Below are 14,998 nucleotides of genomic sequence, written 5' to 3'. Positions count from 1 at the left end.
TCCCAGCAGCCGAGGCTCACTCATCCAAAGTGGACTCAGAGTGTCCCATCCCCATCTCCTTCCCGAGGGTCTCCTCCTTCTCCTCTCCCAGCCCAGCCCTCTATTCGGGGGCCCCTGCTCACTCTCCCACTCCTCTGAGCATCCCAGCATCAGGGCTGGTCAGAGGTCAATGAGCCACCTCCCTCTGAGAAGCCCAGGCAGGTGGTGACTTCCCCGGGTCACACCCACTCACGGCAGGGCTGGTGTCAGTGTTGGAATACCACCTCCCCTGGGAGGTCTGCATTAGAACAGGGATGAGACCCTCCCATCCACCGCTAGGCTTTGGGAGAAGGACCCGCATTTACCTACGCGGCCCTCCTGGTCATCACGCAACTTACTTCATAGGAGGGCAGAGGTCTTCTGCCTGGTGACCCTGTCTCTGCCACATACCTAGGAAGGAACCAGGCAGAAGACTACGCCCCATGGCCTTCGGTCCCCTCGGCCATCAGAGCAGGCCTTCCGCTCAGCCACAGAGGAGCGAAGAGGCAGCAGTAATTGAGTGCCTCCTATGTGCCGGGTACTGAGCTGGCATGCTGCATGTCAGCTTTCTGTACGCTCGAAGGCTTTACCCCCCTGCTTCTTTCAGACCGGGGAGCAGAGATCGATGAGCACCCCCATGCTATGAGGGCGTGGGGAGTAGGGACTGAGCCAGGTGTGCCCGGGGCATAGTTTGCTTCCCCAGCCAAGTCAGCACGTGCGGCCCCAGCATACCAGGGGGCCCCGCGTGGCAGGAGGGACTCACGTAGATCTTGTGCTGCCGGTAGCGGATCAGGAGGTTGTGCACCATGCCCGCCTCGTTCAGGTCCCCCAGGAGGATCATGTCATCCACGCCCTGAGCAGAGTTGGGGTGCATGGGGCTGAGGGTGCCAAGGTCCTCTGTTCGGATCCAGTGTTCCTGGAACAAAGGGCACAGGCTTTCCTGAGCGGGGGTTGTCCTGGGCCAACCTGTCCCTCGCGTCCTCCATGGATCAGACGATCTAGTGGCCGGCACCTGGCCGGCTTTGGTCTGTGGTGAAGGTCAAGGGATCGGCTCAATCCGAGGCTGGAGTCAGCACACGTCTAGGGCCGAGGGTCAGTGTGCACTGAGGGTCAGTGATTGGCGTCAGGGGCCGTTTGCAGCTGGGGAGCCTCACAGATGGTTGGAATAAAAGAGTGCAAGTGAAAGTGTTCTTTAAATGGCATGACATCATTTTGCAAATAGAAGGTATTATTGTTAACATTTGACTGGCTTCCAATCTGTGGGGCTCACAGGTCACAGTCTAGAATTTTCTCCTTGGAGGCGAAGTCTCCACATGCTTCACTTTGAAGCGCCTCAGCAAAGAGGGTTGCCCAAGGAGGACTTAAATGACCAGCTGGACCCCTCACTCTGCATGCCCTTCTCCACTGTCGCTCCCCTGCTGCTCCCCAGCCCCCCAGGGGACGGAGCTCGGTCACGCTGAGCTTCCTACTCTCTCTTCTGGGCTGTTTTGTTCAGCGTGAGCTGGGCTTCCTCCATCTCCTCACATTCCAGGGCCTCCCCTCCAGGCATCCTTCTCACCTTTCCTTCCCTCCTCCTGTCCTTCCTGTTCAGCTTCCTTTACTTTGCAAACAGTCTTCCTGCCCTCCCCCTCTCTCTGTCACAGCCCGTTTCCCACTTCACGCTTTCCTGGTCCCCTAATTGTCCTAATTTTCCATCTGCCAACACACTCCCTGCTTCTTCACTATAGGAGCAGTTCCCAAGACAGACACACAACGTTCACCACGACGGGACTTCCCTGTAGTCTGTCCTGCCACATGGGTCCCTGACTTGGGCTCTGGAATCCCTGGTGCTGGGGGCAGCACCAGAGAAGGGAGGGGGCTCGGGGCCCAGGAGGGGTGGGGGGATGGGGCTGAGAAGGCTGAGCCCCTCAGGAGAGCGAGGCCATACTGACCTTGTAGTCATCATCTTCAACCAAGATCTTGCCAGGCTTTGTCTCTTTGATGACGCCCCCGATGGGCACGCTGGTCTTGTCAGCAGAGGTGAAGTTCAGCCACACGTGGTCGCCCTGGAGAGCAGAGAGGAGTCGGTGGTCAGACGCTTGATCCACCTTCCCCTTCCTGCTCAAGACTTACCTCCCCGGGGGGTGTCCCTTCCAACCAAGAGCTCCCACGGTGGCTGAGGCATGCTCTCTCCCCCTTCCCCTCCTCCTCCTTTTTCTTTTTCTTCTTCCCTCTCTCCTACCCTGCTCCCAGCCCTTTCTCACTCTTGCCAGGAAGTTAATGGGAGGTGGCAGGGGAAGCTTCCCTGGCCTAGGTTTTTGCAGGAAAGTATCTCTCTGTGAGGTGCAAAAAGAGAGTCTTTGCCCTGCGAATAGCCCTGTAGCACCCAAACCCGTTGGCTGGGGAAAGACAGAGACTAAAATCTCACTAGGTTTGTGCCTGGCCTGCAGCATGGCATTGACCCACATGAACCTCTTTCTAATCCAAGACAGCTCACGCTGCTCAAACAGGAGGAATCCCAAAGGAACAAGCAGAGATACACATGCAAATATACTGACATTCAGAAGGAGGAAATGAGCAGGTGAATAACACTCACCAGGGGGAAACGAACTGCCACAGAGCAGTGGAAAGTTGTGACCAAGTATCTTACCATGATTTCCAAAAAACTTATTGAGGTGTAGAGCTGAGGCACGAGAGCTCAGAAATTAGATGCCGAGACAACTGAAAAGGATGGGACGTGAACTGGCAGAGCTCAAGAAAGAAAGGGAGGAAAAGAAGTAAACATGGGCCGGAGATGAAAGCAAAACTGGAAGCAGCAACAGGGGAATAAGCACTTGCTAAAATCGTAGTAAAGATCATAGAAGACAGGAGGAGACAAGTGAGCAAAATGACAGAGAAATTTTCAAAGTTAGGATTAGGAAAAAAAGGATAGATATGGAAGGCGGACAAAAATACTAATAATTGAAGTGCACAAAGAAGAAAATCGGGGGAAAAACCAGAAAAATTACTTAAATATAAAATTCAAGACAACTCTCAAGAAATTAATGAAGCCTTGAATCTATGGATTGAAGACACACCATTATTTCTTTGAAATAATGACAAAGAAAAATCAACGCTAGGACATAAAGGTATTGGACTAAAAAATTAAGAAATAATTTTTTGAGGGGTAGGCAGACAAAAAGACAAGTTCACTTATAAGGAGATAATTCAGGACAAATTCAAATCATATACGAGGGCCAAACATCTCCTACAAAGATCTCAGGAAGAGAGCAATCCAGCTGTTAGGATGGCCATTATAAAAAAGTACAGAAAACAACAAGTGTTATTGAGGATGTAGAGAAATTGGAACCCTTGTACACTGTTGGTGGGAATGTAAAATGGTGCAGCCACTGGGGAAAACAGTATGAAGGTTCCTCAATAAATTAAAAATAGAATTACCATATGATCCAGCAATCCCACTTCTGGGTAAATATCCAAAGAAATTCAAAGCAGGATATCAAAGACATATTTGCATTCCCATGTTCATTGCAGCGTTATTCAAAATAGCCAAGCAGTAAAAGCAACCCAAATGCCCATTGGCAGATGAACAAATAAACAAAAATGTAGTATATGCAGTCATCCCTAAAAGTACTTGGGGGATGGATTCCAGGAGCCCCTGCAGATACCAAAATCCATGGATACTCAAGTGCCTTATATAAAATGATATAGCACAATGAATACTACACACCATGGAATATTATGCAGCCTTAAAAAAGAAGGAAATCCTGTCATGTGCTACAGTGTGGATGGACCTCAAGGACATTATGCTGAGCAAGAGAAGCCAGTCGCAGAAGGACACATGCTGTATGATTCCACTCATGGAAAGTATCTAAAGTAGTCAAAATCATAGAAACAGAAAGTAGAAAGGTGGTTGTCAGGGGCTGGAGGAGGACGGAAGGAAAATAGTGTTTAATGAGTATAGAGTTTCAAGTGTGCAAGATGAAAATGTTCTCTGTTGCACAACAACGTGAATATACGTAACAATACTGAAATGTACACTTAAAAATGGTTAAGATGGTAAATTGAATGTTATATTTTTTACCATAATAAAAAAAAACAGAAAAAAAATCCAATAATTTTTTTACCCAGCCAAATTGTCTTTCCAGTATAAAGATAACAAACATTATTGAAGATACAATATTTTCCCATAAGCCTTTTGGAAAAAAACGATTAGGGGACGAACTTCAGTCAACAGTGCAAAGAATGAATATAGGTCCACACCAACACACACATCAAGAAATTTCAAAATACTTGGGACAAAGAAAAGATCATAAAAGCTTTCAGAGAGAAAAATAAGTTTTATACAAAGGCTCAAGAATTAAAATGTTGTCCACCTTCTCCATAGCAAGGCTGGAAACCAGAAGGAGTACATGTCTTCACAGTTCTCAGGGAAAATTACATCTAGTATGGAATCCTATGCCCAGCTGACATTCAAATGTGAATAAACATATTTTCAGACATGCAAGTTGTTAAAAATACTTCATATGTACCCTTTCTCAGGAAGCTATTACAGGTTGTGCTTGATCAAAACAAGGGAGTAAACCAAGAGAGAGAAGAACCTTGGGTCCAAGAAGAGGGATTCAGTGCAAAGGAGAGGTGAAAGAAATCTTCAGGGTGGTTGTGAAGGAGACCCCAGGACAGTTCTGAGATGTGTGCCTCAGAAGTAGAAGATGCCGGTTTCGATATGGCCTCAGCAACGCTGGGAGAAACTTCTTCCTGAGGATGAAACTGATTGAACTCCCAGATGAATCATTTTGAAAGGACATTGACATATCTGGGAGAAAGCTGGGTGGCGGGGGTCGGGGGAAGGTTATGTCGTCATAAGTACAGAGAAAACAAAGCAGATAGGGCAGAAGGACAATTCCAAAGTCTAAGCAAAGGGAAGCACAGCACTTACAATACATTGCAGGACTCAGTCGAGAGGAACATTTTCTTTCTTTCTTTTTTTAAACTTTTTATTTTATATTGGAGTATAGCTGATTAACAATGTTGTGTTAGGGACTTCCCTGGTGGTACAGTGGTGAAGAATTCACCTTCCAATGCAGGGGACGTGGGTTCGATCCTTGGTCAGGGAACTAAGATCCCACATGCCATGGGGCATCTAACCCCATATGCCACAACTACTGAGCTCTAGTGCCTCAACTAGACTGCACATGCCACAAACTACAGAGCCCATGTGCTCTGGAACCCATGAGCCACAACTACAGAGCCCACACACCCTGGAGCCTGTGCACCACAACTAGAGAAGAGAAAACCCACAGGCCACAATTAGAGAGAAGCCCACACACCACAACGAAGAGCCCACGTGCTACAAAGAAAGATCCTGCGTGCCTCAACGAAGACCCTGCGTGCCGCAACTAAGACCCGACGCAGCCAAAAATAAAAACAAAAACAACGACAAAGAAATAATGTGGTGTTAGTTTCAGGTGTACAGCAAAGTGATTCAGTTATGTATATACATGTATCTCTTCTTTTTCAAATTCTTTTCCCATTTAGGTTGTTATATAATATGGAGCAGAGTTCCCTGTGCTCTACAGTAGGTCCTGGTTGGTTATCTGTTTTAAATATAGCAGTATGTACATGTCAGTCCCAAACTCCCTAACTATCCTTCCCCACCCCTGTCACTTCCCCCCTGGTAACCGTAATTTCGTTTGAGAGGAACATTTTCTTAGATAAAACAGGTAAACTCTGTATGTAGATCTAATGAAAGCTAGGATTTAACAATTTCGGGAGGAAGGAGAGACAATATGAGTGCTGTGGGCGGGCGTTAGGGACAAGGAGCTAAGGCCCTTCTCACCTAGTGGGAAGTCAGTAATAGGTGCTGCCTGGAACCGAAAACTCAAACAGCCCTGTACACATGTCCTTTAGAGACACAGAGGGAAGTATCAATGAATCGACTAGAAGGTCGAGGTGGTCACCTCTCTGGAAGAGGAAGTGGGGGACTGATTCTTCAAACTGTGTGCCCAAAACAACTTAATAAAACTAAAAGCGAAATGAAAAAGAACAGTAAGGGACAGCTGCCACAGGATGCAGAAGACCAGCCTGAGAAGCGTACTAGATTCAGTGAACTAATTGAATCACATCAGGAACCTCAGAGACCTAGAAAAGCTTTCTCACAACAAGGATAAAATTCCAGTGTGAAAATTGCGGCATGCAGCTGAAACAGCGGGCAGATTACCAAAGAGAGAAGAGTATCAGTCAAAGACAGATGATGGGAACTTCCCTCGTGGTCCAGTGGTAAAGAATTCACCTTCCAATGCTGGGGATACAGGTTTGATCCTTGGTCAGGGAACTAAGATCCCACATGCCGCGGGGCAGCTAAGCCCAAGTGCCACAACTACTGAGCTTGCGCACCTCAACTAGAGAGCCCACGTGCCGAAGACTACAGAGCCCACGCGCTCTGGAACCCGCGCGCACCATAACTACAGAGCCCACGTTCCCTGGAGCCTGTGTACCACAACTAGAGAAGAGAAAACCCGCACGCCACAACTAGAGAGAAGCCTGCACGCCACGGCGGAAGATCCCGCATGCCTCAACGAAGATCCCGCATGCGTCGAAGACCCGACGCAGCCAATAAATAAATGAATACATACATAAATAAATAAAAAGACAGATGATGGGTATCTCACAGTGAACTTGATATTAACCAGAGATGAAAAAGAGAAAGACCATTTCCAGTCCACACTTAATGATAAGGTGTCAGGCCAACATGAGCTGGAAAGATAAACAAAAGAGCTAGAACATGACTTTTGTTCACTCCATTTGGCCAAAGCTCTCCTAGGAAATAAATGAGAAGCCGAGCGCAGAAAATAGAGCTGCTTCATGAACTCTATTGGAAGAAAAAGATGACTGTGCAGAAACAACTGAATCAGGAGAAGAGTGAGTGAGAAGAGATAAAGCAGAAGCTATCAGCTGCAAAGAAAGTAAAGTCTATGTTGAGATTCAAGAAACAGAGGATGAATTACAGAAAGCAGAGATCTACGTGACCTTCCTTGTTCTTTGTGATAAGAAAAAACTGACAACTGGCTGCTACCCATGATGCAGAAAGTTCCTTCCCCAGCCTGAGACAGAAATTACTACAAGGAAACTCAAAGACCCAAGGCCATGAAGAATCCACTTCTGGGAGACCTGATCCTCAGTCTTCCGAGGTGGGCTGGCTCTTCTGGACATTGGCTGAAATGGGCGCTGTGCCCTGATCCCATGTGCCCACCTGCCATGTCTTCTCTTCCCATAGAAAAGATGGGCCTAGAGATGCCTCTGTGCTGTCTTTCCTTAGATAAATGAAGGATCCAACCAATGAGAAATACCCTGTCAAGACATTTTTTTTCTGTTTTTATTTTTCATTTTATTCTATTTTTAAAATTTTTATTGAAATATAGTTGATTTACAATGTTGTGTTAGTTTCAGGTGTATAGCAAAGTGATTCAGTTATACATATATATATATATATTCTTTTTTTACATTCTCTTCCATTATAGGTTACTACAAGATACTGAGTATAGTTCCCTGTGCTATACAGTAGGTCCTTGTTGGTTACCTATTTTATATATTGTAGTGTGTTTTGTCAGGACATTTTAAGCCCTGAATATAAGTGAGGGATTACTGTGCAAGTGTGGTCCCCCTGCCAAAGCCCAAAGGTTGGCCAAGGTCATTTTCTTTAGGTAATACAATCTGTCTCTTTCCTCCAAACTCCCTGTCTCCGGTATTCTCCTTATAGGGTCTCATTGCCTCTCTTCTTCTTTCCTTGGGAGTGATTTGACTCAGCCTGTGGCAACTCCCACGAACAACCCCTCGATGGAAGAGATGCCATTCTTACCAGTCTCAAGCCCGACATCCTGAGGCAGCCACTCCTGACAACCTGTGTGCAGAGAGAAAGCAGAATGTCAGTCCTTGTGGCCCTGAGTTGGAGCCCTGGAGGGCAGGAGCCACGTGTGTTCATCAGTGTGGCTCTGAGCGCCTGGCCTGGGGCCGAGAAATGACTCTTCAATGAATGGACGGATGAGTCATGGTCCCACCGCAAGTGTGAGAGGAGGCGCCCTCAGCTTCATCCATCCTATCTCATCTTTACTGAACGTCTATTTTGCACTTGGCACTGGGCTCAACTGGGAGTGCGGTGGTTCTGAACATCCCTAGGACACCATCCCTGCCGTCCAGAAGCTCAAGCTGTGTCTGGTCAGACATCCGTGAATACCAGTCATCACCCTACACCACACAGAGTGCTGAGGGAAGCAGCCAGCAGAACTAGAGACACAACATACTTGATCTAAACCTCACGGACAGGGGCTTCCCCGGTGGCGCAGTGGTTAAGAATTCACCTGTCAATGAAGGGGACACGGGTTCGAGCCCTGGTTTGGGAAGATCCCACATGCCGCGGAGCAACTGAGCCCGTGCGCCACAACTACTGAGCCTGCACTCTAGAGCCTTCGAGCCACAGCTACTGAAGCCTGTGCACCTAGAGCCCGTGCTCCGCAACAGGAGAAGCCACCACGATGAGAAGCCGCACACCGCAACGAAGAGTAGCTCCTGCTCGCCGCAACTAGAGTAAGCCCGCACACAGCAACAAAGACCCAACGCAGCCAAGAATAAATAAATAAACCTCACGGACACCCCCAAAACACAGATATCCCCCATTTCACTCATGGGACTCAACAAAGGAAAGGTGACCCGTTGATCAGTAGCACAGCTGGGGATTCAGCCTGGACCTGCCTCCTTTCAAACCTGTCCGCAGCACCTGGCAGCCTCCCTGGTGCCCTGGGAGCACACAGGCAGGCCTGTGTAGCTGCCAGCAGGTGGGGGAGGGAGGGGAGGGGGAGGGGGGGAGGGGGGAGGGGGAGGGGGAGGGGGAGGGGAGGGGGGAGGGGGGAGGGGGGAGGGGAGGGGGAGGGGGAGGGGGGAGGGGGGAGGGGGAGGGGAGGGGGGAGGGGGGAGGGGGGAGGGGAGGGGGGAGGGGGAGGGGAGGGGGGAGGGGAGGGGGGAGGGGGAGGGGAGGGGGGAGGGGGGAGGGGGAGGGGGGAGGGGGAGGGGGGAGGGGAGGGGGAGGGGGAGGGGGGAGGGGGAGGGGGAGGGGGGAGGGGAGGGGGAGGGGGGAGGGCGGAGGGCGGAGGGCGGAGGCCCTGATCTCAAGGAGGAGCCCCTGATCTCAAGGAGGAGCCCCACCCATCCCCAGCCTTGCCCCACTGAGCAGTGGGAGGCAGGTACTGGCTTTTTTGTTCATCATATGCTCCCTGCTTCTAACACAGACTTGCTCCAAGGAGGGACCCAGGAAATAGTTGTTCAGTGAAACAGAGAACGAAGCCCTTGGAGAGGATGTCCTTTGACAATGGTTTTGCCAGATTTGTAAGAATTCACAGTGGAAGGAAAGAGGGGCCTTCTCGGGAGTTCCCTGGTCGCCTAGTGGTTAGGATTCAGGGCTTTCACTGTCGTGGCCCGGGTCCAATCCCTGGTCAGGGAACTGAGATCTTGCAAGTCGCGAGACCAAAATAAAAGGGAGGGGGGAGCGATTCTCTAGGGATGCTGCAACTTTAGCAAAGGCAGAGGGAAAAGTGCAAAGGATGTGAGGGGTCAGCACATTTGGGTTGAGCAGACCAAGCTGGGAGGTGTAGGTAGTGGGTGAATGTGACAGAGAAGCTTTGCCACTCTGTTCTGCTGGACAAAGAATTTTCTTATTCCAATTTTTCTTTCGTGTGTGAGCATTTATATGTTTATGGCAATCTACTCCTCCTAGCGTTTGTTGAGTGCCTACAATGTAAAAGGCGGTAGTAATCAGATTGAGATTCCTTTTTAAGGGTCTGAGGCTACTGCTCTTTCAAGGGGAGGCTGGTCCATCTCTGCGCCTCACATACTGCAATGAGGTGGTGGGTGGGAAAGACGCAGAGGGCATTGCCTGCCTCTCGCTGCCCACTGTGGCTCTGTCCCCTCACTTCTCCACCCCAGGTAGGAATCTGAGGCTCACCCACGTTCTTTAGCTCGGTCACCCTCTACCCCCTCACCCATGGCACTGACCTCCATGGACATAATCCCTCTCCAGACACCAGGATGTGTCCCAGAGGTGCCCCCCACCAGTCCTGCCATCCCTGGGGGATGGACCTGCCAAGTGTTCTGGACTCCTACTCCTCTGGTCCCCAGACTCCACTGACCTCCACTCCCCCACGACTGGCCCTGGTCTTCCTGTGTCCCAGAACTTCTCCACTTCAGAAGCCGTGTCCTCCAGCTGCCACCCTCCAGCCACACCCCAGGCCAGCACCAGGCCCTCCGCCCATGGCCAACTGTTCCCTCATTTCATCACGACCCCTCAGCCCTTGCTTTTCTCTCCATTCTATCAACCAGGCATCCGAGCTTCATTTCTATCCCAACCTGCCTGGAAACTGACTTACATCTTTTCTGGAACAAAGTGGTTTTATAAGTACCCATAAACGGAATACAAAAATAAAGTACAGTGAGCTGCACTCTATGTGGCCCCCTCTGGTCCACCCTTGTCTTGTGAACGTTGTTGACTCCTCCTTGTACCTTGCAAAGTCCCAGTACCAAGCTGAGCCCACCAAGGATGGGTCACACCATCTTGACGACAGGGGCCAGCACCTCCCCTACGACCTCAGAAATGTCCAGGGACACAGGGAGTGGGCCCTGGTCAGCTCTTCCTGGAAAAAAAAGCAACAACACTCTTATTTCAAATCTCCCTCCCACTACTCACTCTGCAGAACACCTTGATCTGTGTCATTGAAAAAAGAGAGAAAAATCACCCTCAGCTTCCAGCTCTGCCCACTCCCTGCCCTTCCCTATATCTGAGAACATTTAAGGGACTGCCCAGGGGAAGGGGCCCCCTGACAGCCCCACATTAACCCTTCCAGCCCTGCCCTCTCTGGCCTCCTCCATCAGGACTTTTGCTTTATCAATTACTCTGGTGGTTAAAATACTCCCACAAATTCTTTGACGCTGCTCCCTTCCAAATACGGAGACTCATTCTCCCTACTGTGGATGTGGGTTTAGTGACTGCCTTCTAACAACTAGAATGAGGTCGGAGTGATGGAGTATAGCTTCTGAGACTAGTTCATAAAAGGCTCTGTGTCCTCCTCCTTGCTCTGTCTGAGATCACTCGGCCTGGGGGAACTTGCTGCCGTGTCATGAGGATACTCAAACAGCCCCAAGGAGGACCCATGTGGTGAGGAACTCAGGTCTCCAGTCAACAGCCAGTGATCTTGAAAGCAGATCTTCCAGCCGTGGTCAAGGCTTCAGATGACCAGAGCTCCAGCCAACGTCTTGACTGCAACCTTGTTATGGGTTGAATTGTGAACCCCTCTCCAAGTTCATGTGTTGAAAGTCCTAACCCTCAGTCCCTCACAATGGAACTGTATTTGAGGATAAAGCCCTTTTGAAGAGGTGGTGAAGTTAAACTGAAGCTGTGAGGGTGGGACGTAATCCAACATTACTGATACCCTTGTAAGAAGAGGAAGAAATACCAGAGCTGTACATGCAGAGGGATGGTCATACGAGGACAAAGCAGCAAGAGGGTAACTGTCTGCAAGCCAAGGAGAGGGGCCTTGGGAAGAACCACCCCTGCCAACATCTTTGGTCTGAGACTTCCAGCTCCAGAAGCTGAATATAAATGAACCCTAGAACATGAATATAAACCACGTGGCCCAGAACCACCCAGATAAGCTGTTTTTGGATTTCAGAAATTGGGTGAGGAAATAAATATTTGTCATTTTAAGCTGCAAAATCTTTGAGTAATTTGTTATGCAGCAGTAGATAACTAATACAATTACCCCTCCCTCTCACATCTTCATTCTTTCTTACTCTTCTGGTTTTCCTCCCTGTATAGAGATCCAAGTTTTGTCTATCTTAAAATGAATTTTCTTGGCCTCATGACCGCCTCCAGCTATTGCCCTCCTCTTGTTTCTATTCCACAGCTGAACTGCCTGAAAGAGTTGCCCCATGATGCTGCCTCCACTATCTCACCCTTCATGCCTTCCCAAGCCTTGGGTCACACACACGTACCCACAAACGCTGCAGCGACCCCTCCAGGGCTAACATTGCCCAAGTCCATGACAGGACTTTTTCAGCCATGTCCTGTTCCCTGAGCACGCCCCCTTGGCTTCTGCAGGACTACACTTCCCTGTCATTCCTTTGCTTTAGGGGGTCCCCTCAATCTCCTCCCAGGGCCCTTTCCCTCACCTTGATCTCTTGGCGTCTGAGGGAGATGCTGGTTGTTTTTGTCTGCCTGATGTGCCGTCCCCTATTTTCTTTTGGGGGAAATTCTCCTCCCTTTGTCCAAAATGTTTCTGATAGGAACCATGAATCATGGTACCTCAAAGATGGCATGCAATCCAAGAAAGGGCTTTCCCTGAGATGTTCTGAATTGAAGCTGGGGATTAGTTTTCTTCTCTAGTTGCAAAGTTCTGAAATGTGATTCCAGAACTGCCAGGGGCTATGGTCCTAGTGTCCTGAAAATAGCTGATATGAGAGAATAAAGTTGGAAGGACAGGAGGGAATGAAACAAAAGACAGAAATCCTGTCTTTGACTTTTTGCACTTTGTTATTTGAGCTAAGCCATCTGTACTCTGTCATTGAAACCAAAGAATTCTCATTGATATGGTGGTCCTCATTCTATTCTTCAGTCTGCCCACTCCCCTTGCACATTTCCACCCTCTCCCAGGGCCACTGACAAAATCAAAGCACTTCTGAGTCTGAAGTCAATGTCTCAAACCCTCATCTCTATCTGGAACTCCAGCTCCACCAAGGCCCTAGTCTCTGGATATCTCCAGGAGATAGGCCATGGGCACAACAAACTCAACATGACCACACATCTCCTCTGTCCCTAAATCTGCTCTTTCCCCATCATTCTTTATCTCAGTGAATGGAACTAGCAATTGTTGAAGAAAACACTTGAGTCATCCTATGATCCTCATATCTAAATGATCACCAGGATCTGAAGATTTCATCTTTTAAAAGCTTGAGGCTCCCAACTATATGTTGTCTGCAAGAAACTCACTTTAAATATAAAGACACAGATAGATTAAAGATAAAGAGATAGAGAAAAAAATTCCATGTTGATATTAATCGAAAGAAAGCTGGGGACTTCCCTGGTGGTGAAGTGGATAAGACTCCGCACTCCTAATGCAGGGGGCCTGGATTCGATCCCTGGTTGGGGAACTAGATCTCACATGCATGCCACAACTAAGAGTTTGCATGCCACAATTAAGGAGTCCGTGTGCCACAACTAAAGAACCAGTGAGCCGCAACTAAGGAGATCAGGAGCTGCAACTAAGGAGCCCGCAAACCACAACTAAGGAGCTCCCCTGCCACAACTAAGACCCAGCACAACCAAATAAATAAATAAATATTAAATAAAAAGAAAGCTGGAGTAGCTATACTAATTTTAGGTAGTGCTGACTTCAGGGCAAGGAAAATTATGAGGAATATAAAGGGGAATTACATAATAATAAAGGGGCCAATTTCCAAAGAAGATATAACTTTACTTAACATGTATGTGTGTAACAACAGAGCATCAAAATACATGTGGTAAACTGGTAAACCTACAAGGAGAAAAAGATAAATCCACTATTATAGTTGGAGGCTTTAACACCCCTTTATCAATAATTGACATATTTGGCAGGCATAAAATCAATAAGTACATAGTTGAAATGCATAGCATCTTTAGTCAACTGGATCTAATTGACACTTGTAGAATACTTCATCTAACAACAGCAGAATATACCTTCTTTTCAAGTTCACATGGACCATTCACCAAGATAGGCCACCTTCTGGGCCATAACACCCCTGAGGAAATTTAAAAAAATAAAAATCATACAATGTCTGTTGTCTGACCACAAAGAAATTAAACTAGAAATCAAAATAACTAGAAAATCCCCAAATATTTGGAGATTAAGAAACATACTTATAAATAACATGAGTCAAAGTCTCAAGAAAATTCTTAAAGTGTTTTCAACTAATTGAAAATGAAGCTACAACTTACTAAAAGTTGTGGAATGCAGTGAAAGCAGTGCTTAGAAGGAAATTTATAATACTGAAAGACTATATTTAAAAAGATGAGGATCCAAATCAAGATGGTGGAGTAGGAAGACACAGAACTCACCTCCCCCCATGAACATATCAAAAATACATCTACATGTGGAACAATTCTTGTGGAAAACTAACTGGAGACTGACAGAAAGACTCCTGTACAACCAAGGCTCTAAGAAAGATACACACAAAATTGGGTAGGAAGGGACGAGAAGCGGTCAGGTGGGGTTCTGTGCCCCTGGGAGGGGACTCAGAAGAAAAGAGAGATTACATGGGCAGAGACTCTCCCTGCAGAGGGAGCAGTTTGAGCCACATATTGGGTGCTCTAACCCTGGGGTCTGACAAAGGGAAGACAAGCCCCCTTGGCTCATTGGAGGGCAAGTGGGACTAACAGGAAGGAGGTGGAAATCCTGTACCTTGCTTGTGAGGAGCACATGAACAGTTGCCTACTCCCAAAGCAGGGTGGAGAGGGCAGATTGAAACCACACAGCTGGCTGACTTGTTTCCCAGGACCACCCCAGAGCATGCCCTAACCCGAGCTGAGCAAATACTCCAGCACTGTTTGCCCCATGTCACAGCTCCACACTGGAGTGAGGGTTGCCATGGCCAAGGAAAAAGCTTTGCTGTGAGACTCTGTGGCAGCTCAAACACTAAGCAGCTTCTGAGCAGGGAAGGGGCTGTCATTACTGGTGATTGCACAAGTGATACATCAGAGGCACTCCAGATCTTTGACAGTGGCCATATCAACATACTCTGTGCCCAACGTTCATTGAATACCCAGCCCAGTGCCTCTTGCTCCAGCTCTGCTCCCCTCTGGGGCTGAACGTGCTGGTGCTGGGAGGGGGAAGAGCACACACTTAAAGGGAATGTAGCCAGCTCACACCCGACACTCAGGGCTTCTGTTCCAGCAACTTGAGACCTAACCCCACCCTTGATAAGGCAA

At 48.3% G+C, this 14,998-nt stretch overlaps 1 protein-coding gene across 3 annotated transcripts in view; it reads right to left on the bottom strand.

Moving 5' to 3' along the window:
* The window catches only part of MYO7B (myosin VIIB), a 77,791-nt gene extending 69,921 nt beyond the window's left edge, over window positions 1–7,870 (bottom strand). For all 3 annotated transcript variants that reach the window (XM_060151542.1, XM_060151543.1, XM_060151544.1), the window contains exons 1-3: window positions 7,853–7,870; window positions 1,950–2,063; window positions 782–934 (exon numbers count right to left, since the gene is read on the bottom strand). In XM_060151542.1, coding sequence (XP_060007525.1) covers window positions 782–934; window positions 1,950–2,063; window positions 7,853–7,870 — 285 coding nt within the window. The remainder of the gene's footprint in view (window positions 1–781; window positions 935–1,949; window positions 2,064–7,852) is intronic.
* Window positions 7,871–14,998: the final 7,128 nt, after the last annotated feature.

The sequence above is a fragment of the Lagenorhynchus albirostris genome, chromosome 6 (genome assembly GCF_949774975.1).
Source record: "Lagenorhynchus albirostris chromosome 6, mLagAlb1.1, whole genome shotgun sequence".
Lineage (NCBI taxonomy): Eukaryota > Metazoa > Chordata > Mammalia > Artiodactyla > Delphinidae > Lagenorhynchus > Lagenorhynchus albirostris.
This window is presented reverse-complemented; position numbering and strand designations above follow the sequence as displayed.